The following is a 23826-nucleotide window of genomic DNA, read 5'->3' on the forward strand; positions in this document are numbered from 1 at the left end:
TTGTCTCTCAACTGTATGCTTAATGGTTCAAATAAAGTGACCACAAGGTCACTTTATTTGAACCATTAAGCATACAGTTGAGATGGTTGTTACGTTGTAGCTCTGTGATTGGATAACCTTGACAATTTAACAAGCTACAGTAACTCATGTTTTTACTTCCACCTTCTCATTTAACCTACTAGCAATGTTAACTTGCTATCCCTTAATTCATAACACATTACCTGCTACCTGCATATAACCTAATCATATAGTATGGAAACACTAAATTGTAGGAATCATGAATATTTCTGTTTACTAGCTCAGAAATTATAATATAGCTTCAATGCATCTTGGCAGTGCAGTATGTGTAGTCAAAGTTGCTCTGATCATATTGTCAATGAAATTTTCTGCTGACTAACTAACTAACCAACTAACTGTTGCCTTCAGACAAGTGTTACACTATGGATTGGACGTTAAATATATTAAGTATCCAAAAGATGCATTGTTGTTGCCATTAAATATTGTTTTTGCAAGAGAACAGTCACTACAAGTGATACCATAAACAAGCATGATAACTAGTCAGCCTCAACTCTATACTTGTGCCTTTGTTTACAATTTTACAATTTTCTGTGATTTGAAGTATCTGATTAACTAATAAATTATAATTATATTTGCTGAGTACAATTGTTTAGGCCTGTGTCAGATATGCCAGCATAGTAAAAAGCATAATAGGTTGGAGAGCTATGCCAGCATAATGCTAGATATGCTAGCATAATGCTAGCATATGCTGTACTAGGTAGATATTTCAAACTGTGGAACTTAATTAGATTAATATTCCCTAAAAGAGCAAGCAGTCAGTGGAAACTGCAAACTGCAATAGAGCACTCAAATACATTGTACATAGCTCCTTAGATCAATACTCTCTAATAGAACAGTCACTTTGTAGTGAAATACTCTACTAAGAGCATTCACTGATTAAAATGTTCCAATATGATTGTATTAACCTAGGAGCATAATGCAAGCTAATGGGAACACTGAAGAGCATAATATAATTATTATGTAAAATTTTGGGAAGTTCCTGAAAGCATTTTGGGCAACATATTTGACTCTGCCTACAAGTGTTAATAACTACACTATTACTTCTGTGATATAACTGGCTTATATCAAGTAAAAGACTGTCAGTGCTTTGATGTATATATATGGCTTCACACACAGCCAAGGGCTACTGCTAATATCTACAACTGCTGTGATATAACTGGCTTATATTCAAGTGAAAGACTGTGGGCACTTTAATGGGTATGACTTCATATTCAGCTTACATGAACACATTACACTGACACTGCATTCTGATTGCCAACATTTTAACACCTACTGGACAATATGTTAGTTATTGCACAGGCTTTACAGTTTCAGTATTGTGTGGCTTCAAATAGATCTATATAAAATGGTAACATGTTATTTGAATGTATATCTGTTTTGTATAATCATGTGTTTGAAGTGACAAATTTAATAGATATTTTTTACTCTAATTGGTAGAATCTATATTCAGCATGTACTTGATTGTAAAGGAACAGTTAAATGGTTAATTTTATAACTGATTGCATACCTGAGTGAGTAGCAAGTATCTTAAAGCTAATTCTTATGGAATATACAGTGTAAACAAACATTAACAAATGAACATTTAATTAACAACTTGTAATATTTTATCTTAGTCAAACATATAGTGATAATATTCTCCATCACATGTTGTATAGAAGTATACTGGACTACACTATTCAGTGAAGCAGAAGAAGATGGACTGTGTCAGGCTATATTTACAACTAGGAGCTGATATTACCATAAAGGATTCAGTAAGTAATTGTTGTAAATGTTTATGTATACACTAAATTATTACTTAGTCATGAGCCTTATGTACCAATTTGGTATCAGCTAATATAAACTTTACTATAGTGTGTTTTGCTGGTTATAGTAGTAGTAGTAGTAGTAGTCTTTCCTACACACATTAAATAATTGACTAAAATATTATAAAGTAAGGAGGTGTTCAGTAAGATAATGTACATATTTGGAATACTCAAAGGCATATTGTTTAAAATTTTTATAAACCAACTGCTACTATACATTCATCTCCATTGTCTGTTATGTATTTTTAACTCAAAGCATGTTTTAAAGACCGTATCATTTTGTGGTATAGTAAAATTGCACTTGTATATAAGTAGTAGAGAACTGCTGACCTTGCTAATCATATTAAATATTCAATTTATGTACTAGTAATAAACATGTACATTGTAGTACAGCACAGGTTTAATGTTTAGGCATGTGGCTACATATTATGCTTTTAAAATTGAGCAATATACTTTTGGGGAGTGCTCAAAATGTACTTTGGAAAAATTAAATTATGCCCATTTTTGGCCTGTTAAATGGTGTATATTAGACCATTTACTTTGATTTTCATTCTTAAATATTGCTCTATTCTTATAGCTGGTGAATATATTAGAGAATTTCATTATTCCAAGTGACTGCTTTAATAGAGTAGTGAAATTGTGTGACTGCTCTATTGTAATTGTTGACTGTTCTATTATAGTATATCATGTAATTGTACAATTTGCAGATTTTCTCATTGTTAAAGCTTTACAATTGCTTTAAAATGCTGGTATAATGTCTGGTTCCCAAACATACCTATTCCCAAAATTATTCCTGCAACCCTTGCGATGTTCCCAGTCACAAGGGTGCTACTCTGTCTTCAACTGTGAGTGATTTTTAACCTAAACCCTCGATTAGGGCTGGGCGGTTTCTCGGTATTATAGTAATACCGCGGTATTGCAATGAAACGATATCTGTATCGCGTAGATTTCGGTGAAACGATAATATCACGATATCGATATTATTACGATTTTTAGTGTTTGTGACAGCTTATTAAGCCCTTAAGGTTGTTATAATGCACCTAAAATAATCACGTGATACTACTGCAAACAAGGACCTAGTACTAGCTAGTCAATTTTTTTTTACAAAGATCGAGATACTCTAATAGAACAGTCAGCTAGGATCGAGATACCCTAATAAAGCAGTCAGCTACTCTAATATAGCAGTCATCTTTAATAACCGCGATAAATAGTAATATCGTGATATATTTCTGCACGATATATTGTGAAGCGAAACTCCAATACCGCCCAGCCCTACCCTCGATGTATTAAGACAACAGCTGAATGATTTCCACAGGTAACTTTTGCCAGAACTGTGGATAAGGAAGCCTAAGGTGAGGCCAAAACTGTAACACAACGTCAACTTGTTTGAATTATGTTTAAGAGTCCAGTACAGCAGGTAGAGGCAGAAAAACCCAAGGAGAAATGATTGTGATGGCACCACTGACAAGATATGCATAAGATAATTATTTCCCTGCCAGGTGGATAAGTGACTCAGGAAAAGTCTAGCAGTGATGCTATTGTTTGTTTCCTGGTACTGCTAACCAAGCTTTGTAAAAATGCTAAACCAATCTTGCTTCAGAGGAGCATAATGAAGTGTGGGTTTCGATAGCATAAAGCACTACAGCCAACAACTCCATACTTTTTTGAGTAGAAAGTTTTAGTATTCTTGGAATGCTTAAAGTTGATAAGGATAGCTTGGTCTTACCACCTGCACATTAGACTTGCATTTTTTGTCTACCTTTAAAGTAACAGTTCTTGCGATTCTTTGTTTTATGTCACAATGTGACATATGCAACTAAAGATTGTGGCTTAATATATGCATGTCACTATATAACAATGTATTTGATTTATTTAAGGTGTTTTTAAACATTGCATGATGCAAGCCACCTATATAATCAGGCAAGTGAACTTACCAACCTATTACATACTGGTATAATTTTTTGCAGAATACAGTAGGTGACTGATACATCAGACATAATGGCACTGTAGTATAGTGGACACAATAATTATTCCTTACTTTAAGTTGTAGTCCATTGTCAAGAAAATACTGACATGCTCTAATAGAACAGTCAGTGACTACTTTGTAAAGCTGCTAAATGTCAAATTTATATGATGGACAACAATTCTTTTCTTCTAATCATGAGTTAAAGTTAATAATGGCTAAGGCATATTTACTGTGAACATAACAAGTTTATACTTTGAACAGCAAATATTTGAAAGCATAATAGTTTGGTACCTAGTTAAACACTGTACATTAATACAGTCACTCTCACTGTATCCAAGGGGCAGATCCAGCAGCTGGCAAAGGGAGGGACACAAACAGGCTAAGTTGTAAGTGGTTGGGGAGACCCAGATTATCTTGTTAGTTGCTGTATTTTGGAATTTTGAAGCAGCAAAAAATCACCTCTTAATAGTATCTCAGTGTTGATTTTGCCATTTTTGCCTTTGCAGATGGTTGTGAAGTCTTAAAAGCTGTTTAAAAGGCTATTAATGTCTTTAAAAGCAGCGCAACACAATAATTATTTTAGAGGTGCTTAGTATGCATGAAGGTGTTAAGTGACAATTTTACGGCTAGTTTGACTGATTTGCTTTGATTACTGGTGAATTTGTAACAATAAATGCTAGTAAAATGTGCATATCTTCATGTGTTATAAATTGATCTTGGCCTGACATAAAGTTCTGTATTTTAATCAAAACTGTAGCTAGCTATATGGCTACTCCACAATGTAAGGGGCGAGATTAGGGATGAGGGGGGGTCATTTGCCCCAAATGTCCCATAGTGGATCTGCCATTGTATCCTGTTTCATACAACTTGGCAGATGCATCTCTAGCAACACAAATATACATACGGATAATGCAGCAACAAAACAATTGAAATATAGGTTCAACATACAGTTATTGCACTACTGAATCTAGCCTGATGGTGTGGATTTGGTGATGAAGTTACTGTATATACCTGAAGGCTGCTATAGTTTATGCATGTATGAATATTAGGTTTTAGTAGTCACATTATTCTTAATATGTAAGCTATGTAGATGCTGTAGAAGAAAAGTCATTCACGATTCCTAAATAAACAAATACTCAACTCCACTAGACTCTTATTGGAGAATCATAGAATATTCCATTATAATTTTGGGTAAAAATAAGTAGTAATAGGCCTGTGTCATTTGCCAGATAATTAAGAACATAATACAGTGCTATTCCAGCATAATGCTAGCATATTAGGTAGATATTTCAAATTCTGGAGGTTAGCTTCTGGAAATGGATTGATACTATCTAATAGAGCAGTCAGTGAAATTGCAATAGAGCACTTAAATGCATGATACGTAGCTCTTTGGATAGATAATCTCTAATAGAACAGTCACTTTGTAATGCTGTAGAATACTCTAATGGAGCATTTACTAATTATAACATTCCAAGATGATTCTAAGAAATGTTGTTAACCCACGGTAGGAACATAATGCAACTATAATGGAAGCATTGAAGAGCATAATTAAGGCCTGAGTCAAATATACTATTACCTAAACTGTTTTCTGGAATTTTCCAAAATTTTCACCTATTACAGGGTGCTCCCTAAAGAGTGGTAGAGTAGCACTGTACCACTATACCTTGTAAAATACCTTTAATGTGGTAAAAGGAATGTATATAATAAACAAAATCTAATGGCTTTGATGTTGTTAGCAAATTGATAAATTCTGGGGAAGTCTCTGTAGGTAGTATAGGAGAGTGGCCAAGCAAAACAAGTTGGTGTTGTTCTGATTCTAAAAAGTCAGGTGTCATGCAGCTAGTTAACTCATCTGGAAATAACCAACTATGTATTACTAATTTATTACTTTAAGGTTACGGGGTAGTGAGCGACTGTCGAACAAAATTTTTATTATGTAATTAAGGTGGGCTTGATGTTGTTGTATTGTGTATCAGCTGATAGCAGGCTTAAATTGTTGGGAGAATAATAGCGTGCTGACTGGACAGTTACAATGTACAAGAAAACACACGTAACAGTACAAGATAACATAGAAACAACACACTTAGCAACTGGCACACCTGTAAACTCATCCATAGTTTGCTCAATAATGTCCTGAACCAAAAATCAGAACTGTCAAACAAGTTGTTAACATTTTGTATAAACATACTATTGGTTTTCCTTCTTGTCTAGGTCCTGATGGAGTCATTTCTAAGAAATAATGTTTCTAGTGCTTGTGATATGAGTTTAAAAATTATTTTGTGACCACAGTGTCTAGTTTCAAACCACTTCGTTTCCATATTTCAGCAACTAGACACATTATTCATCTTGTCAGTCACTTGCAAGTGATGTTCTTCAAACCTATGGTTCTTCATTTGTCTGATTTTTGGCTCATAGTTTTAACTATTTGGCATGGGGACAACTCATACTTCTATGACAACATTTGAATTCTATGTCAATTAATGAGAAGTTAAGAATGTATAAATATTTAGTAACATTGGATTAAGAACAAGTTGATGTAATGCTACTTCTAAAAACCAGGTGCTGATGCAGTTAATACTATCCCATTCTAACCATATAGTAATCAACCATGTATATATTTGTACTATATATTCATGCTATTGTTATTATTAATTCAGCTAGACAATTAGATTTGTAATTATTGTCACAGTAATGTAGCATAATTCATGAATTATTTTGTAATGCGGTAATTATGCTGCTCTACACTGCTAAGGAAGCGTAACTATAACAAACTACTTTAAACAGCAAATTACGCACTAAAGTATCTTCTCAAATGTTTTATAGTGTGTTTATCATGTTTTCTCACACGAATTGTTTAGAGAAAGCCTCAAGGATTCTTATCACTTTTGTTCTCATAAATATGGGTGACGCCCCCATTTCTACCCAAAGGATACACTATCTCTGGTATCCTAAGAGGCATTTAATGTTGTTTTAAAGGTGTTAACATCTATAAAACTGAAAGGGAAGACCGTTCACTAGGTATATGAATAGTCGCCCGGGGTAGTCGCCATAGCTACTTGTTTTTCAGACCACCGAGAAGAACCAACTCAGAGCAAGGTTTACCTGTGCGGAAATTTGAACAGACTTCATTTCGCCTTTACTTCTCATGTGCAAGCTGCCATTACTATTTATGACTTTGCTCACGTTGGTGCATACGGACAAACATAGGTAGATAGGTAGGTAGGTACACACACACACACACACACACACACGCACGCACGCACGCACCCACGCACGCACGCACCCACACACTCACACACACACACACACACACACACACACACACACACACACACACATACTTTTCTGAAAACCATTTCAGTAAACCAGGCGCGAGCCCAACCTGGTTTAAAACATCAAAACCCCAAATCATGAAAAATGATAATATAGTGTACATATGGGTTTACGGTATCCTGTAAACTTAAACGTTAAGTTTTTGGCTGTGCAATAATACATAATTAATTTATTGTAATTCTCAGATTTAGTAATTCATGATAATTTTTTGACTGTGCCTTGTTAAACAAACCACTCATTATGCACACAAGTATCTTCTATAGTTTAACTACGTCATTTTTCTCACAAATTCTCTAGAACTCCTCAAAGCTGCTTTTAATTTTTTTTGTGTACATAGGGGATATGCCCCCTTTTAGCCACTGGAAGGGATAGGGTAGTTTACAACCTGCACCATTGTTTTTCAGTTGATAAATGCCTGTAAAACCTGAAGGGAAAGTAATTCACAATGTCTGAGGAGAGTCGCCACGCCTGTATTTCAGACTGCCAAAAAGCCACCTCAGAGCAAAGTGTACCTGTGCAGCAGTTTAATACAGACTTCATTTTGCTTTTACTTCTTTTGTAAAATCTGTTTTTATCATTTAATGATTTTGCTCACGCTGGTGCGTACGTACAAACATCTGTAGATAGATATATAGATAGATAGGTACACATGCACACTTTTTAGAAAACAATTTTACTAAACCAGGCATGCACCCACAGCCAGCATTCGGCCAGCTGTGGATGCGTTCCTGGTTTACTAAATCATTAACTTTGATAAAAGTGCCAAATATGGTACTGTAACAGTGTTTGTGATTCATACCAACAGTTAAAATTACCATATCACACACAAACAACTCAACAGATAAAACCAATAGAGAATATGGAAGACATAAAGTGCTCAAATGTGCACATATAAAATATTACATCTTTATTGCCAAGCAACAGATAATCAGCTCTAAAAGCTGATTAAGGAAAGTGTCCATCCATGCAGGTCAGTAGGCCATATTCTTATGAGGCACTTTTGCAAAGCCATGGTTATGCAGCATGCTATTTCTATTGGATTGTGTTTGTACTTTTACAATGAAAGATTGGCACCTTCAGAAGAGCAACTAAAACAGTTTGCTTTATCATAATTCAGTGGCAGATCTAGGATTTTAATGGAGGTTTCTGAAAGTTTGTATAGCTGAATAAGGCACTTGATGACATTTCTCCAGAAAAGTTTGCAATTTAGTAGCTCTAAGATCAGATTTTAGGCTACTTTTAGTTAGCAATTACAATAAATCCTGGACCAATGCTTTATACTGTAAGTACTACAGCTAATTATAGGCAGTTGGTGACTATATGCTTTAGGTTTGATTACTCTATTAGAGTAGCTACTTGACTGCTCCATTAGAGTACCTCGATCATTTTTAACGCAGTGGGAAATGAAAAGTGAAGTGTTGCTAAGGGTTTAATAGCTATAATGGTGTCAGTTAAGTGCAGCTGCATGCATGCTACTGAAATGCAGTGGTATATAACTGCTTGATATGACAAATTGTCAGTACAGCAATGTGTATGTATTTAGACTGCCACTGAGCTAAATTTAAAAGGGGTTTTCTGTTGAAACCATCTAAATTTGACAGATATTCTGACTGCTCCTGTAATATTGAAATAAATTTATGTTATGTAAGACCAAAAGACCAAGTTTGTGATTATTATCATGGCTTCTAGATCAGCTAGATATGGTTAATGGTTTTAAAAGATTTCAAATATTGCTCTCCTTTATATAGGCTGTTTTCACTTTAAATTTTTCTGAATCATTATTGGTTCATATTGTGTGTGTTTGCTACGGTTTGGTTGCAAGACCACAAATTAATCTTTCTAGTAATATAAATCAATAAATTATGATAGGCAGTGGAATTTTTTGTCTGTTACAGTTGTATGTGGTGTAAACCTCCAATACTCACTCTTGACCAGCCCACGCAAAGGATTGTACAATTAAATGTCCTAGTACAATGCAATGTAACCATCTGTACAAAATTACTGCAGTTATTGTTTGTTGGACTCATGCGTAATAGTATGATAACCCAATAGGTGGCATGGCTACTATACAAAGTACAGTAGAACCTTGATTATTCAAATCTTGATTATCCGAACAGTGTAAGTCATTTACACCACCCATGTAGTGCTATTCCATACAACTTTGCAGGGTGGTGTACTGGAGACTTTCACATTAATGTTAAGGTGGTCTTCAATACAAGTACAGTGTAGTTGTTAAGACACATTTCACTACACTTGTATACCTTAATTGTGTGACATGAATTTGGCACCGGCTTGTTAGGGGCGAGTATTGCAGGTGTACACCTGCTGCTGTACAACAGTAACATCATAAATTCCACTGCATACCATTTTTCATTTAGATGTCGTGAACATATTGCAGTCCTACAATCAAAATTTCAGCAAACACAGACCATAACTTAGCCATTGGTGCGAAAATATTGAAGATACGCCTTTTGAATCACCTTAAGGTTGAAGATTACATCAAAGGGAGTTTGAAACTAAATTAGTTACATAGTTTTTAATCACTTTAAGGTGTTAATCAATAGTCGTCAATTTGTGAAAGTTTTATTGAATTATTATAGCACATTATAAAGTTACAGTAGAATCAGTAAGTATAGACAGACCAATATTTTAATTATTTTGTTAAGAGACTATGTAGTGCAGTACAATAATATTGGGTTGTTGTACATACACTCCATATATGGGTAATACTAAAAATTCATCAGTGTTTGCTGAAATCTAAACGAATACCCTAAATCCTAGTTGATTTGACATGTAGTATTAAGATAATTGCAAATAAGTGTTTTCCTGGCAGCAGGTTTTAATACATGTCTATAAAATGTAGAATAACTACCCTGTAATAATAATTTCTAGAAGAAAAGCAATACAGGAGGCACATCTAAAGTATAGTGGCATACGATACCAGTACTTGTACTGAAATCATCTGCTGATACTGATACCAATACTAAGCATTGAAGCCTACACAATTTTAATAAGATATAGAAATTTCACTGTTATGATACATAGCTAGCTATAGTTGTTAAAATATAACAGTAATTGTGAACTTTGATTGAGAAGTGATGTTCACCAAATTAAGCAACTAGTAATCCACAATGGTTTCCATCAAGTTTAGCATATTTGTTCATACAGTGAATATGAAAGTTATTGAACTCATTTATTAGGTAATTAATTGCATGGGCAGCCAATAATTCTACAATGTTTGTTACAGCCTTGCAACCAAACCTTTACACGAAAAAGCAAGCCAAATAGTTATAAACTTACTTCTTTTTGAGGAACAGCTACACTGTCATTTAATCACAAAGGATTCACATGCTAGAACACACAGAGCAAGTGTAGCAATAATTAGAATAAAGTAACAAAGGCTTTGTATTCACTACTTTGTTATCCCTACTAACTTATTTGCTCTGGAAACTTAAGTAGAGATTGTTGAAGATTAATAAACATGATAAGTGTCTACTGGTGGTATCTGTAGCTTTGTACTACCAATACCAATGCAATACCGATAACACTAGTATTGGCATCAATACCAATATTGGTAAGCCTCTACTAAAGTGTGGCTCATCTATTAGCATATTATAATGTTTGCAGTAATGCTACAAAGGATAGTTATGACACTTTCTTATATACTTGTTGTTGCATAACTAAGAGGTAACACTGTAGCCACAGTATTAAAGGCCATCAGCTACATGGTTGATTCTTGGAAGTTATGAACTTTAAATTAGTCAATAGCTGTATACTGTAGTTGGTCTGTATGAAAAGTTTAATACGATTTTATATACAACATTAATTATAAGCAGATAGATCCCACACAACTCACCACTGGGCTTCAAAAAGCAGCTAGCAAAAGCAATAACTTAACATGGTGACAGTGAAATTTGATATTGCAAATATTCATGTGCAGTAGTTTTGTAAAAGTCAAACCTGTAGTCAGTGAAAACTGCAAACTGCAATAGAACACTCAAATGCATTGTACATTCCACCTTAGATTGATACTCTCTAATAGAACAGTCACTTTATAGTAAAATACTCTAATAGATCATTCAAATGTATATATACATATAAATATGAATATTAATATGTATGGCAAAATGATCAGGAAAATCAAGGATGAGCCTATTTTGCTTTTTTTCCTGCCTATTTTTCTTTCCAGCAATTCTTTTATTTTTCACCCATATGTTGCTCAAGAATTATAAATTTTGCTCAGCACTAATCTTTGTTAATTTACCATTTTCAAGTGCAATTTAACCTTAAAGTAACTGTTCTATTACAGTATCTCAATCAGCACTTGCTCTTAACATAGCTATAATGGCAAGAAGCTAGCTAATATTGTATGGTGTGTGTGACTGTTCTATTAGGGTATCTCGATTGCCACTTGTTCTTCCCGTAACAATTAGCAATGTGTTGATAATTCTGTTATTGTGTCTGACTGTTTTATTAGAATATCTCGATCTTTGTGCAATTTTACATCCACTTCACAAAAATTGCACCTAATAATATGCCAGCATTTTGCTCATTGCTTTTACCCACCCATTATGCCAAATAATTTTCTGGCTAAATTGATGTATCCCTATCAATGTAAATAGGGCAAACAGTTTTGAAGCATTTTTGAAGAACTTCTGTAGCTACACTGCAATGCTGCATCAAGTAATCACTACCCAAAATGCAAACCTTATTGTCATACTTTATCAATACTCAGTATTTGTTGAAAACTAGGGACGAGTCTCTATTTTGCTTTTTTTCCACTTATTTCCTTTTCAACGATTCTTTTATTTTTCACCTATTATACTCTGTATTTTGCTCAAGAAATATCTATTTTGCTCAGCATTATAACTTCATTTGAGTGTAAAGACTCTGATGTCATGGTAAAGCTGTATAAAGCCCTTGTTCGCCCAATTGTTGAATATAACAATGTCATTATGGGGATCTTCTTACCCACTTGACAATGAAAAACTGGAAAGAATACAGTGTAAAGCAACCAGAATGATTCCATCTATCAGCCATTTATCATACTATGACAAATTAAGACATCTAAACCTACCATCTTTACAACACCGTAAACAAAGGGGTGATGTGATCTACTTGTACCAAATTCTCAAAATATAGATAATCATTTCTTTACCCCATCCACTTCTACTGCGACAAGAGGTCACACAAAGATATTATTCAAGCATCACACTAATTCATATACAAGATCTAATTTTTAAACCAGGCGCACGCCCACAGCCGGCCGAAGGCCGGCTGTGGGCGTGCGCCTGGTTTACTGTAATTGTTTCCGTAAAAGTGTGTGTGTGTGTGTGTGTGTGTGTGTGTGTGTGTGTGTGTGTGTGTGTGTGTGTGTGTGTGTGTGTGTGTGTGTGTGTGTGTGTGTGTGTGTGTGTGTGTGTGTGTGTGTGTGTGTGTGTGTGTGTGTGTGTGTGTGTGTGTCTGTGTGTGTGTGTGTGTGTGTACCTATGTACATATCTACCTATGTTTGTCCGTACGCAACCACGTGAGCAAAATCGTTTAATAACGGTGAAAGCAGCTTTTACGTAAGAAGTAAAAGTGAAATGAAGTCTGTATTAAACTTCTGCACAGGTGAACTTTGCTCTGAGGTGGTTTCTTTTCGGCGGACTGAAATACGGGTGTGGTGACTTTCCTCAGACTACCTTCCCCTTGAGGTTTTCAGGCATTTAGCAACTGAAAAACAACGGTGCAGGCCTCGTACACTGCCAGGAATAGCCTATCGCTTCGAGTTGAAAGGGGGCGTATCCCTTACGTACGCGAACAAAAATGAAGAGCAGCTTTGAGGCTTTGTCGAGAGAATTTGTGGGAAAAAACACGTTAGTCACACTATAAAACAGTTCAGAAGATAGTTTTGTGCGTAATATGTTGGTAAAAGCGGTTTATTTAGCAAACGCTTTCTTAGCAGTGCATAGCAATGTAATTGAATGAATTACGAATATTTCAAGAATTACGAGAAATAGCTAATTATATTATTGCACAACCCAAACTACCATATTGTAAAGTAGTAATACATAGTTGGTTAATTCATAGTAGTATATACTGTCTATAGTTATTCCAGATAAGTTAGCTAGCTGCATGGCGCCTGGTTTTTAGAAGTAGCAGAACATCAACTTGTTACATTAACAGAGCAATCAATTACTGGAATTAGTTACCCAAATCTATTATTGATTCTCCAATAATTTTAAAACACTACTGGACAGACATTACAGTAATTGCTTATTTGATTTTGTTTAGTAATTAGAATAGCTAAGTACATAATATTTATGGATGTACAGGTGTAAGCCTTTATCCTTAAAATACAAATACAAATTATTAAGCTACAATTTAACCTTAAAGTGACTGTTCTATTAGAGTATCTCTATCTGCACTTGCTCTTACTATTATTACAGCTAATAATTGCTTGTATGTGACTTACCATATATTGCAAGAAGCTACCTATATATAATATTGTTTTGTGACTGCTCTATTAGGATATCTTGATCGATACATGCTCTTCCCGTAACGTATTGTTGATATTTTATCGCGTGTGACTGTTCTATTTGAGTATCTCAATCTTTTGTACAATATTTATGTTTGCACCAATTATGCCAGCAATTTGTTCATTGCTTTTACCCACCCCTTAGCTATGCCAAAAAATTTGGTGGTGAAATCGACGCATCCCTATTGAAAGCAGTGTTTAATCTAGCATACACCCCCATGTATCTCCTTTGGGGGAATCAGGAATATGGGGGTAACCATGTGAAAGTGTACATATAATTGGTCATTTAAGGCTTTGTCATGAGTGTTGATTTTTGTGATTGAGTGAAGTCAGATCCTATGGTTGGTAAAGCTTGATGTATGAGTGTAGTAGTGATGACATAATGATGTAATATCTATAGGACAACCATGTGACCTCATGTCAACAATTATTCTATTAGTATAGCACACCGTGTATCTGTTGAATACACAATTTGTGTGAGATCACTGAGACAGCTATGCATGTATTGACCACAAATTACTAGCACATTGATCTACATGGGTGAATGGATGTCTTCCTAGAAACTTAGGCTATTTGAATTATGTACTACTAAGAATATTAGAGTATTTTCATAACTATGGAAGTAAAAATCAGGCTTTCTGAGATGAATTTTTGCTTGCTGTGCATACAATTTTGAAAGTTAACTAGCTTAGAACTTTATAAATTTACACTTTCTGAGATTGAATTTAAGAAAGTTGAGCATACTTTAGGAAAAACAGTATCTGTCCTTTGCATATGCACTTAAACACTATATGTGACTGGATTTTGGAAAAACGATCCAAATCGCACATTAGAAGTTTCAAGATAAACGGTTTTAAAGAATTGAAGCCAGCATAACTCTCCAAGGATAGCAAGCACGCGTATGAAATTTACACAAAAGATGCATCAATCTGTTAGGCCACTCCAATTGGTAATTATGTTTCTGGTCCACCGCCCGCATCCTTTTTTACAGAAAGTGAAATTTCAGAAATACATGGGGAATATGCCCGCATCAGATTTTTGAAAAAGCTGGATTTCAGAAACAGATATTGGGTACAAACATGCTAAATCTAACTGCTTACGCAGTGTCACTCTATGTCTTTTATCAGTGAAAACCTGAAAGAAAAGGGCATACTGCATAGTACAGATCGATATACTCTAATAGAACAGTCAGTAAATCACAAAAATACTCTAATTGAGCAGTCATTTCATTGTTGCTTAGTTGCTGAAGTCCGCCCGCCCGCATCTAAAACTAAACTTCAGATGACCAGAAACATAAGAACAAATTGGAGTGGCCTTACCTTTCAAGCCACTTCCAGTACTTGTAGCTGCTTGTACAGTTTCCCGCCAAATAAGATAGAAAATCTGAGCAGTTGGACGAGCGAAGTAGTATCACGAGTGCTCACAAAGGGGTGGAGGCTGGGGGGTGGCGGGGAGGGCAAAAGATAGGCCTCAAAATGGAGGCAGACCACGATTGGAGTCCAGACACGAGATTACAGGGCTGTGCTGGCTCCTTAGTGGCTGATATCTAGCAAAATCTACAGAGAACACGTCTGGCCAACATTATAAGGCTGTCCACCAGTAAACCACTGATTCTTGCCAAACCAGGTCCTTCACAAGGCCTGAAACCGCCATTTGGGCACTCCACACCACCCAGAAAAGACATCTATTAAAACCAGCCTCGTGTAGTTTGAGTAGTGCTGAGGGTCAAAACTTGTAGTACGGTAGTGTAGCTATCCACTGGTGGTGTTAGTTTGATTTTGCCTGATGTGCGATTTGGTTCGGTTCTGTAAAATCTGGTCACATATATAGATGATGTCGGGTATGGAAGTGAAGACTATATACTAAACTGAACAACACTGATATGAAAATTAATTGCTTTTTATAATTGTGACCTGGTATAAAAAAATGGTGCTTATAGCTGGTCAATTTTTGACCATAATTTCAAAGTTAGAAATTTTATAGCTTTTTCTGTGGACATGATAATTGTTTAAATTTTTCATCACCATGTAGAAATTTATGGAAATTTTACTGAAACTTAAAGAATTTTTATAGCTTACATAGAAATGGAGATACACATTATTAGGCAAAAACGTATATTTTCCAGTTATAAGCTCCATTTTGTCAGACTCAATTGCAATTAATATTTTGAAGATATCCATGTCCACAGCCATGTCCATGTCCAACAAAGGCTGGGATTGGGTGGGTAACATTGAGAAATGGCTTCTTCTTCATGATTACCTGCCAATGCAAGTTATTTGATACATGCAGAAATTGTGTTTCAACAACTGCACCTGCAGTAGTTTCTGAAGAGGTGGCCACATAGATAACATGTAAAATGACCCTTTCTCAATTGTGGGGCAAACACTTGCTGCTATTCGTTTACACCATCCATGTTACATGCATTGTGTATAAAGATGGCCAACAGACAACAGTATACTGCATTTCTACCCCAGTCTGCCAGTTCACACCATTAATTTTAGAATAGGTGCTTTTAAGTGTCTTGTAAGTGAAATGGAGATCTGCAGAGTTAGCTAGTATGCAAAGAATGTACCGTATATGCACATACATTTTTTTTATAATTTACCCACCCATATACATGCCTGATAACCAGGCCATGTGGGTATGATTTACAATATCCAGATCTATACACAGTAAGTAGATTTGTACCTGTTATTCCAGATTAACTAATTTAAAATAATCATGTTTTTGTGAGAATACTGCAATAAGCCATTTACAGACATAGTTCTGGAATTATTGATCATCCAAGTGAATAATCAGTGGAATTCGGTGGCTATCACTAATTAAACTGAAAGCTGAGCCAAAATTACTAGCTACAAGTATAGGCTAAAAAGTTTCTAAAAGATCAATATACTGTACACTAAGAGAACATTCAAATACTCTAATAGAGCAAGTCATACCATGTCATGTTAAAAGTCTGCTAACATTTTCTGAGATTGAACACATGATTGCCTCTCATTGTGAACCTTGTATATCTTATACCACTGCAAGTCACTGAGCACATTATTGTCTAAGTCTCTATTATGTACATGGATGCTCTAGTCTGCTGTAATATATAGGAACTTACCTAAATGCTAAATATTTGATCTCTTTGGTTTTCATCAGAAACTTGCAAATGTGCAGTGAGAGTGGGAAGGCCATTGCCATTATCCATTATCTCTACTACTTTCAGCAATGCAGCTAGCTATAATAGTCCAAATTAATGTAGCTACGTATAGTCACACTTTAGTTCAACTTCTTTAATATCTTGTGAAGACCAATATCAAAGAGTCCACTACACACTTCTTCCAATTCAATGAGAATATCTTGGTGACAACACACAAGGGGGCTACTCTATGGATGCAGCAACCTTGAAAACTGAAATACACATGCTCAAGATTTTATTGTTTAGACAAGTAGTAGAGCAGCATAGTGCGATAGTTGTGCACTTTTTGATACAATTATGAAACTTTCCATATAAGTTGTACTCCTTGTAAAGTATAAAATTTTTGATATAGTGCAATCACATATTTGAACTTTGGTGACCTTTTATAGCTATTTTTGCATTGAAAATTCACCATTTTTTTCTATAACTCCCTGAGGCATCATTTTGCACAGTTTCAAATTAAAAGTGTTACTAAAATAGACTACTCGGCTTTTATATGAAGTCAATAGGTGATTGCATTCCAAAGTTATGATCATTAATATTAGTCATGAAATTCTATGAATTAGCTACTTGCTCATTAGTAATATACAACCCAAGGGCAAAGATTTTTAAAATATGATCATAACTTTGTAATGGAATGAGATACTAACTTCAGACAAAAGTCAATAATTGTTACAATTCTTAGATCAACACCTTTTATTTAATGCCATATTTTAACAGTGTAAAATAATGGCTCAGTTAGATAATGACAAAAATATTAATTTTCAATGAAAAATGGCTATAAAGGTAACCAAACATCAAGTCAATGATGGCTCTATATCAAAATAAAATGTCACGAGGAACACAATTTGTGTGAAAAGTTTCACAATATTATTGTATCACAAAGTGCATGAAATGCTCATTTTTTCTGCTATACACTCTACAAAACTTAATATTCATAATGGCAAAATACAAGCAGCAGTGACATGTAGGTTCTGATGAAATAACAGAAAATCATTGATATAATGTGACCTGGCCTGTGAAAATAGGGAATGTGAACACATACAGGTAAGCCACACCAAATATGCCAGGATAATAAAAAGCATAATGGGCTGAAGTATTATACCAGCATAATGCTGGAATATTAGGTTGATATTTCAAACTATGGAGCTTACTTCTATGAAAATAGATTCATATTCCCTAATAGAGAAGTCAGTGAAAACTGCAATAGAGCGCTCAAATGCATTGTAAATGGCACCTTAGATTGATACTCTCTAACAGAACAGTCACTTTATAGTAAAACATTCTAATACAGCATTTACTTATTAAAATGTTCACAACAAATGTTGCTAACCTAGGAGCATAATGAAAGCATAATTGGGAACACCTGAAAAGCATAATAGGTGAAAAGTTTTGGGAAATTCCTGAAAGTGTTTTAGGCAAAATTTTGAGCATATTTGACTCAAGCCTACATGCAGGGTAAATCTCAATGCTAGAGCAGGTTATCTGTATTATGTAACTTGCAGTGTATAGCCAATCTAATGCAGAATTGACTTGAAAATTGTGTGGCTATAGCTTAGTGACATAAAAAGTTAAACCATAGGAATCTTTATGTGTCCACAAGCCATATCTTCGCAAGACTTATCACAAATAATTTGCTTGAGAGTGTTTCGGTAGCCTAACTAACTTTGTTTTAATTATTTGCAGCTGGAAAGCTAATTATCTGATGTTTATGATGAAATATGCTTCTTACATGCCTATAAATTACTTCTGGAGAAATTTATCAGAATGGAGTCTTGAGAACTGAAACAACTAGCTCCAGTATTGATTGGTATTAATTAAACAAAAGAAGAATATGTAAATAGTACTGTATAGGTTAGATACTGTAGGACATTATAAGGGAGACGTTTTTCAGAAGTACTGGAAGGTGTTATCATTAGATGTGACCGAATTTTGGAAATCACCCATAGGGGTGCATTTGGTACCTAAAATATTTGTAACTGGATTTTGGAAAATCAGTTATTAATGTCACATTTTACAACTGGAATATTTATGATTTAAAAAAAAAACATCGACACACGACACACTATCGTGTGTCTTAATGGAGATATGACACAAAACCCAACCTGTGTCATAATCATGCAATTGATCTTTATGAATAAAAAAACATTAGTTTTCACGCCTACCAGGCAAACCACTTAGAGCAGTGAGCTGAAAATCAGTGTATAACTGGAATAATCATCATAGAAAATCCTTGCAGTATATAGTATCTAATCCAAAACAGCCAAGCTGTAAAAAAAGTGTGCGGCCCTCAGAAAGGCTATGGTGAAAAAATATGTGAAATCCAAGGTGGCGGCCAAGAAATGGCTGTGATGGTAGGTTAATGGTAAAAATTTTAATAACGACAATTCAGGTGAATTTTTGTGCCGTTTCACAAAATTTACCTAAATTGTCATTATTAAAATTTTTACCATTAACCTACCATCACAGCCATTTCTTGGCCGCCACCTTGGATTTCACATCTTTTTTCACCATAGCCTTTCTGAGGGCCGCACACTTTTTTTACAGCTTGGCTGTTTTGGATTAGATTTCATTTCTTTTTGTATTTGTATACCCCAAAGCCGGCCTATTGCCAGCTTTGGAACTTTTTTAACCTATTTTTTTTCTTTACTACAGGAAGAAGAAAAGAGGAAGTAGATGTACTTTAAATAGTTTATCAGTAAATGTACAAATTATATATACTGTATAATACATATGTGACCGGATTTGCGAAAAGGGGTCTTCCACACACATCCAATTTGCCAACTTTGACAATTGATAACTTCAGATTGGAAAGAGCTATTGCCTTGAATTTTGGGCAGTGGTGAGCACCACTATAGCTGAATACATGGTGAAATTTTCAGGTTAATATGTTACTTGAACATTGAGGAATGGTCTCCAACGTTTACGGAATTGGATGTGTGTGGAAGACCCCTTTTCGCAAATCCGGTCACATAATATTATATTGATTACAGAAATCTCCATTGTGGTTTCTTTGTAACTGAACACTCTACAAGGTGACTTCTTCTAATTGCTCTCTCTACAGGGTGAATTGTTTGTAGCTGAACGATCTACAAGGTAACTTCTTCTAGCTGATGGTGATGTGTTTGTAGCTGAATTCTGTATAGGTGATTTGTTTGCAGCTGAGCTCTTTACTGAATGGTTTCTTTGTAGCTGAACTCTCTAAAAGGTAACTTCTTCTAACTGATCTTTCTACAGGGCAATTTGTTTCTGGCAGAATTTTCTACAGGGTGATTTCTTTGCAGCTGAACTCTCTACATGGTGGTTTCTTTGTAGCTGAACTCTCTACAAGGTAATTTCTTCTAGCTGATCTCTCTACAGGGAAATTTGTTCGTAGCTGAACTATCTACAAGGTAACTTCTTATAGCTGATCTCTCTACAGGGTGATTTGTTCGTAGTTGAATTCTGTACAGGTGATTTGTTTGCAGCTGAGCTCTTTACAAAATGGTTCTTTGTAGCTGAACTTTCTCCAAGGTAACTTCTTCTAACTGATCTTTCTACAGGGTGATTTGTTTGTAGCTGAACTATCTACAAGGTAATTTCTTCTAGCTGATCTCTCTACAGGGTGATTTGTTTGTAGCTGAATTCTGTACAAGTGATTTGTTTGCAGCTGAGCTCTTTACAGAATGGTTTCTTTGTAGCTGAACTCTCTACAGGGTGATTTGTTTGTAGCTGAAATCCCTACAAGGTAACTTCTTCTAGCTGATCTTTCTACAGGGCGATTTGTTTGTAGCTGAGTTCTCTACAGGGTGTTTGTTTGCAGCTGAATTCTCTACATGGTGGTTTCTTTATAGCTGAACTCTCTACAAGGTGACTTCTTCTAGCTGATCTCTCTACAGGGTGATTTGTTTGTAGCTGAACTCTCTACAGGTGATTTGTTTGTAGCTGAACTTTCTACAAGGCGATACTTCTAGGTGATCTCTCTACAGGATTCCTTGTTTCTAACTGAACTCTCAACAGGGTGATCTGTTCATAGCTGAACTTTCTACTGGATGATTTGTTTGCAGCTGAACTCTCTAAATGGTGGTTTCTTTGTAGCTGAACTCTCTACAATGTGACTTCTTCTAGCTGAACTCTCTACAAGGTGACTTGTTTCTAGCTGATCTCTCTACAGGGTGACTTGTTTCTAGCTGAACTCTCTACAGGTGATTTGTTTGTAGCTGAACTCTCTACATGGTGGTTTCGTTGTAGCTGAACTCTCTACAAGGTAACTTATTCTAGCTGATCTTTTTACACTGCATATTTGTTTGTAGCTGAGTTCTCTACAGGGTGATTTGTTTGCAGCTGAACTCTCTACATGGGAGTTTCATTGTAGCTGAACTCTCTGCAATGTGACTTCTTCTAGCTGAACTCTCTACAAGGTGACTTGTTTCTAGCTGATCTCTCTACAGGGTGACTTGTTTCTAGCTGAACTCTCTACAGGGTGACTTGTTTCTAGCTGAACTCTCTATAGGTGATTTGTTTGCAGCTGAACTCTCTACATGGTGGTTTCTTTGTAGCTGAACTCTCTACAAGGTAACTTCTTCTAGCCGATCTTTCTACAAGGTGATTGAGTTTTTTTGCAGCTGAACTCTTTACATGGTGGTTGCTTTGTAGCTGAACTCTCTAAAAGGTGACTTCTTCTAGCTGAACTCTCTACAGGATGATTTGTTTGCAGCTGAACTCTCTACGTGGTAGTTTCTTTGTAGTTGAACTCTCTACAATGTGACTTCTTCTAGCTGAACTCTCTACAGGGTGACTTGCTTTTAGCTGATCTCTCTACAGGGTGACTTGTTTCTAGCTGAACTCTCTACAGGTGATTTGTTTGCACCTGAACTCTCTACATGGTGGTTTCTTTGTAGCTGAACTCTCTACAAGGTAACTTCTAGCTGATCTTTCTACAGGGTGATTTGTTTGTAGCTGAATTCTCTACAGGGTGATTTATTTGCAGCTTAACTCTCTACAAGGTGACTTCTTCTAGTTGAACTCTCAACACAGTGATTGATTTTTTTGCAGCTGAACTCTCTATATGGTGGTTTCTTTGTAACTGAACTCTCTACAGGGTGATTTGTTTGTAGCTGAACTCTCTACAGGGTGATCTGTTCATAGCTGAACTCCCTATAAGGTAACGTCTTCTAGCTAATCTTTGTACAGGGCGATTTGTTTGTAGCTGAGTTCTCTACAGGGTGATTTGTTTGCAGCTGAACTCTACATGGTAGTTTCTTTGTAGCTCTACAATGTGACTTCTTCTAGCTGAACTCTCTACAAGGTGACTTGTTTCTAGCTGATCTCTCTACAGGGTGACTTGTTTCTAGCTGAACTCTCTACAGGTGATTTGTTTGCAGCTGAACTGTCTACATGGTTTATTTCTTTGTAACTGAACTCCCTGCAAGGTGACTTCTTCTAGCTGATCTCTCTACAGGGAGATTTGTTTGTAGCTTAACTCTCTACATGATGGTTTCTTTGTAGCTGAACTCTCTACAAGGTAATTTCTTCTAGCTGATCTCTCTACAGGCCGATTTGTTTGTAGCTGAACTCTCTACATGATGGTTTCTTTGTAGCTGAACCTGAACTCTCTACAAGGTGATTTCTTCTATAGCTGATCTTTCTACAGGGTGATTTGTTTGTAGTTGAACTCTCTACATGATAGTTTCTTTGTAGCTGAACTCTCTACAAGGTGATTTCTTCTATAGTTGATCTTTCTCAGGGTGATTTGTTTGTACCTGAACTATCTACATGATGGTTTCTTTGTAGCTGAACTCTCTACAAGGTAACTTCTTCTAGCTGATCTCTCTACAGGATAATTTGTTTGTACCTGAACTCTCACATGATTGTTTCTTTGAAGCGGAACTCTCTACAAGGTGATTTCTTCTAGCTGATCTTTCTACAGGGTGATTTGTTTGTAGCAGAACTCTCTGCAAGGAAACTTCTTCTAGCTGATCTCTCTACAGGGAGATTTGTTTGTAGCTGAACTCTCTACAGGTGATTTGTTTGAAGCTGAACTCTCTACATGATAATTTCTTTGTAGCTGAACTCTCTACAAGGTAATTTCTTCTAACTGAACTCTCTACAGGGAGATTTGTTTGCAGCTGAACTCTCTTCATGATGGTTTCTTTGTAGCTGAACTCTCTACCAGGTGATTTCTTCTAGCTGATCTTTCTACAGGGTGATTTGTTTGTAGCAGAACTCTCTACAAGGAAACTTCTTCTAGCTGATCTCTCTACAGGGAGATTTTTTTGTAGCTGAACTCTCTATACATGATTTGTTTGCGGCTGAATTCTCTACATGATGGTTTCTTTGTAGCTGCACTCTCTACAAGGTAACTTCTTCTAGCTGATCTCTTTACAGGGTGAATTGTTTGTAGCTGAACGATCTACAAGGTAACTTCTTCTAACTGATCTCTCTACAGGGTGATTTGTCTGTAGCTGAACTCTCTACAAGGAAACCTCTTTTAACTGAGCTCTGTACAGGGTGAATTGTTTGTAGCTGAACTATCTACAAGGTAACTTCTTCTAGCTGATCTCTCTACAGGGTGATTTGTTTGTAGCTGAATTCTGTATAGGTGATTTGTTTGCAGCTGAGCTCTTTACAGAATGGTTTCTTTGTAGCTGAACTCTCTACAAGGTAACTTCTTCTAGCTGATGTATCTACAGGGTCACTAGTTTGTAGCTGAATTCTCTACATGGTGGTTTCTTTGTAACTGAACTATCTATAAGGTGACATCTTCTATCTGATCTTTCAACAGGGTGATTTGTTTGTAACTGAACTCTCTACAAGAAAACTTCTTCTAACTGATGTCTGAACAGGGTGAATTGTTTGTAGCTGAACTCTCTACAGGGTGATTTGTTTGTAGCTGATCTCTATACAGGTTACTTATTTCTAACTGATCTCTTGAATTCTGTTCAGGGTGACTGCTCTATTAGGA

General features: G+C 35.7%; 1 protein-coding gene across 1 annotated transcript in view; it reads left to right on the forward strand.

Moving 5' to 3' along the window:
* Nucleotides 1-1741: 1741 nt before the first annotated feature.
* Nucleotides 1742-23826, forward strand: part of LOC136246426 (probable serine/threonine-protein kinase DDB_G0271682) — a 313867-nt gene continuing 291782 nt past the window's right edge. Inside the window, exon 1 of the mRNA XM_066037851.1 lies at nucleotides 1742-1829. Within this exon, the coding sequence (XP_065893923.1) occupies nucleotides 1773-1829 (57 nt within the window). The 5' untranslated portion in view covers nucleotides 1742-1772. The remainder of the gene's footprint in view (nucleotides 1830-23826) is intronic.

This window comes from Dysidea avara, chromosome 2 (assembly GCF_963678975.1).
Source record: "Dysidea avara chromosome 2, odDysAvar1.4, whole genome shotgun sequence".
NCBI lineage: Eukaryota > Metazoa > Porifera > Demospongiae > Dictyoceratida > Dysideidae > Dysidea > Dysidea avara.